The sequence below is a fragment of the Asparagus officinalis genome, chromosome 7 (genome assembly GCF_001876935.1).
Source record: "Asparagus officinalis chromosome 7, Aspof.V1, whole genome shotgun sequence".
NCBI classification, from domain to species: Eukaryota; Viridiplantae; Streptophyta; class Magnoliopsida; order Asparagales; family Asparagaceae; genus Asparagus; species Asparagus officinalis.
The window spans coordinates 62,765,588-62,769,502 of NC_033800.1; the positions used below are offsets into that span (position 1 = coordinate 62,765,588).

General features: G+C 37.9%; 1 protein-coding gene across 1 annotated transcript in view; it reads left to right on the plus strand.

Annotated features, from left to right (window-relative positions):
- Positions 944-3,915, plus strand: part of LOC109849369 (mannan synthase 1-like) — a 3,572-nt gene continuing 600 nt past the window's right edge. Inside the window, exons 1-7 of the mRNA XM_020419191.1 lie at positions 944-1,249; positions 2,081-2,179; positions 2,741-2,993; positions 3,077-3,187; positions 3,276-3,412; positions 3,509-3,622; positions 3,724-3,915. The exon at positions 3,724-3,915 is cut by the window's right edge and continues 236 nt beyond it. Coding sequence (XP_020274780.1) covers positions 944-1,249; positions 2,081-2,179; positions 2,741-2,993; positions 3,077-3,187; positions 3,276-3,412; positions 3,509-3,622; positions 3,724-3,915 — 1,212 coding nt within the window. The remainder of the gene's footprint in view (positions 1,250-2,080; positions 2,180-2,740; positions 2,994-3,076; positions 3,188-3,275; positions 3,413-3,508; positions 3,623-3,723) is intronic.

The window sequence follows — 3,915 nt, forward strand, 5'->3', positions numbered from 1 at the left end:
GTTGCAATCTAGACGGAATTTCCGTCTAGGTTACCTTTTATTTTATTTTTTTTAAAATAACTTTCCGTCTAGTTTGGCATTCTAGACAGAAAATTCCACCTAGAATGTCTCAAACTAGAGGAACAACCTAGACGGAAATATTTCCGTCTAGTTTGAATCAACATTTTTTCCATCTAGGTTGTTCCGTCTAGTTTGGTTAATTTTTTACTAGTGTGTGTGTGTATATATATATTTGTAAGAAATCTACTTCAAATTCAATGTTCCCGATCGGTTAAAAAAATTGTATAAATTAAGCTGCAATACTTGGAATTGAAAAGTTTTGATGAGGTGAGAACGTCCTTTTTTCCTTTCAGTGTCATTTATCAAAATGCGCAACATCGGTTGAAAATCTTGTTGCTGTAATTAATTTTTTGTGCTGACAATGTAGGTGATTAGACACCGGAAAATTAAGTACTGTACACATGTACACGAAAATAAAGTTCATGGTCTCTGAGCAAATACATGTACGTACGTACACAGTCATGTGTTAACACTACTCGGGTTGGATAGCACACGGGTAACCCACGTCCAACGCGATCCGGACCGATCAAGAAGCGGACCCGATCCATTTGCAACCCCCAGCTACACGGTGCACGTAGCGACGCTCCAAAACAGCATGCAAACCAACGTGCCTCATCTCTAACGCACACGGTCACCTTTTCTCTCTCTAAACCGCACCTCTCCACATCACGCAAACTCGCTCAACCCTCTCTCTCTCTCTCTCTCTCTCTCTCTCTCTCTCTCTCTCTCTCTCTCTCTATAAACCGCCCACCGTGCAACACCCTCTTTAAATACCACCGCACCTTGCCACTTCAAACCACTATCTCTCACTTTCTCTCTCAAAGTTAACACTCCAACTCCTCTCTCTCTCCCTCTCTCTCTCTCTCTCTCTGTAGAATTCGACATGAGAGACTTGGGAGTTGTGAGCGAGCCGGTTATTGATGCGACGGAGAACGTAAAGACGCTATGGCGCCAGATACGGAAGCCCGTGGTGGTGCCCCTGCTCCAGGCCGCGGTCTACGTCTGCGCGGCGATGTCGATAATGTTGTTTCTTGAGAGGGTTTACATGGCGTTTGTGATACTTTGTGTGAAGTTGTTGAGAAGGAAGAGGTATACTAAGTACAAGGTGGATGCTATTCTTGAGGAGTTGGAGGCTACTAGGAACCATCCTACGGTTCTAATTCAGGTTCCAATGTACAACGAAAAAGAGGTATTTTTTCATGATTAGATTATAAGAAATTAATCTGCTTTGATGTGTTTGTACTCTGTTTTTTCAAGGAACTCCCTCATTAGTGATTATCCGTAAAATATTTAAATTGTTTCCGAACTACCTGCACTTTAGTCTACTAGATACTCACAAACAATTAAAAAAATTATCTTGCTTTCAAACTGATAAAATTGTTGTCCTAGCTTCCAATAAAAAAAATCTTGCTGTTTTTTATTTGGTTCTCCCTTCAACATGCAGTCAGAAATATCTTTTTTTTCATACATGAGTATATAATTCCTATCTTCTCCTTGTCAATAGGGCTTTCCAAATCAATAGGGCTGTTAAATGGGCTTCCGGCTCGGCCCGGCCCCGGGCGCCACATGGAAAGCCCGGAAAAAACTTGGCCGGGACAGGCTTTGGGCGAGGGTCCGGGTAGACGGTGGTGAAAGCCCGACCCCGAGCCCGTCGCAGCCCAAGTTTTTAATTATATATATTGAATATTATACTTATTATGTATTTATATATAATTTAATAATGAATGATGTAGATCATAAGTATCATATAACTATATATATATAATATAATATCTATATTATATATATATAATAATAATATATATATATATATATATATATATATATAGTATATATATATAATGTTGTTTATATTGTTATTAATGTATACTTATACATACTTACATATATATTTCTAATGTATACTATATATAAATATATAAATAGTATGATATCATCATTAATAATGTATATATGCTTATATATACTTACATATAATCGAAATTCGGAATTGTAACTGTTCTTCAATCTTCATCCACAGGTTTACAAGTTGTCTATTGGAGCTGCATGCAGGCTTAGTTGGCCTGCGGATAAGATCATAATCCAAGTCCTTGATGATTCTACTGATCCTCACACTAAGGTAATAATGATCGACGCATTCAAATAGTTTGATTTCCCCTTTAAATTAATAAAGGGTTAATCGCAGATAAACTCCGTATAGTATCGTTTGTTTTGAACTTACTATCCGTCCACTTTTATTTATACAGGTAGACCCCTAACTAAGGGATACTTTTGACTCTTGCATCCTCAAAGGGTCTGTTTGTCTAAAAACATTCTCATCATTTTCTCTGAGGTTAAAATAGTCCAAAAAGATTCACTCAAGGATCCACAAGTCAGGAAAAATAAAACAAAGGGGATAGTAAAATTAAAAACTAGGATATTTTATGTAGTGTATGAATCAAGTACTTTTTAGCTAATGTGTTGCTGATATAACACATATTCAGATCGTCATTCTTGATCTAGATATGTTGATGATCGGAACCGTGACAGCTTGAATAAATGCATGTCGCATCAGTAACGCACCAGCTAATTGTACCTAGTGTCTACTAGGTCTTCCCTCTAATATTAATTGTTAACCTTATAAATTGTAATTAGAATAACTAATCGATTCCCCCCTGTTTTATGTGCAAAAACAATATAGCAATTGGTGGAGCTTGAGTGCCAAAAATGGAGAAATGAGAATGTGAACATCAAATACGAGATCAGATCCAACAGAAACGGATACAAGGCCGGAGCTCTACGTGAAGGCTTGAAGAAACATTATGTGAAACAGTGCGAATACGTCGCGATTTTCGACGCAGATTTCCAACCAGACTCCGATTTCTTGACGAGGACCATCCCCTTCCTTATAAGCAATCCTGAGCTCGCTCTCGTTCAGGCTCGATGGAAGTTTGGTAAGATATAACGACGAATTGATCGATAAGGTGTTTCGTGACGTTTTGGTATTTGGTTCCTAACTTGTAAAGTTTTGATGCAGTGAATTCGGATGAGTGTTTGATGACTCGTTTGCAAGAGATGGCTCTGGATTATCATTTTAGCGTGGAGCAAGAAGTCGGTTCTTCAACATACTCTTTCTTTGGCTTCAATGGTAATTTTGATTATTTCACATTTGCAGTAATATTTGAGAATTTTCCACGGCTTATGTAACAAAAAAAAACGACGTACGTAAATTGTAGGAACTGCTGGGGTTTGGAGGCTGCAAGCTTTAACAAATGCTGGAGGATGGAAAGATAGAACAACAGTGGAGGATATGGATTTAGCTGTGAGAGCAAGTCTCAAGGGTTGGAAGTTTGTCTTCGTTGGAGATTTATGTGTAAGCGCTAGACATAGTTATGAACTTGTGTGATGCAGCAAAATTAAGAAATAATACCCATATATTAATTGACAAATATTCGATGGAAATTAACAGGTGAAGAATGAGCTACCAAGCACCTACAAGGCTTACAAATTTCAACAGCATAGGTGGTCATGTGGGCCTGCTAATTTGTTCAGAAAGATGTTGAAGGAAATAATTCTCTGTGAGGTGATCAATTTATTTATTTATTTTCCCCTCTTCGATCTACTTCTATCGTAAGTTTAAGATTTAATTATTTACTTATGCAAACAATATGGACCTAAATGCAGAGGGTGACGATATGGAAGAAGTTTCATGTGATATATGCTTTCTTCTTCGTAAGAAAGATAGTAGCCCACATTGTTACCTTCTTCTTCTACTGTGTAGTAATTCCAGCATGCGTTTTAGTACCCGAAGTCCGCCTTCACAAATTCATCGCCGTCTACGTTCCATCAACGATCACCATTCTCAACGCTATTTGC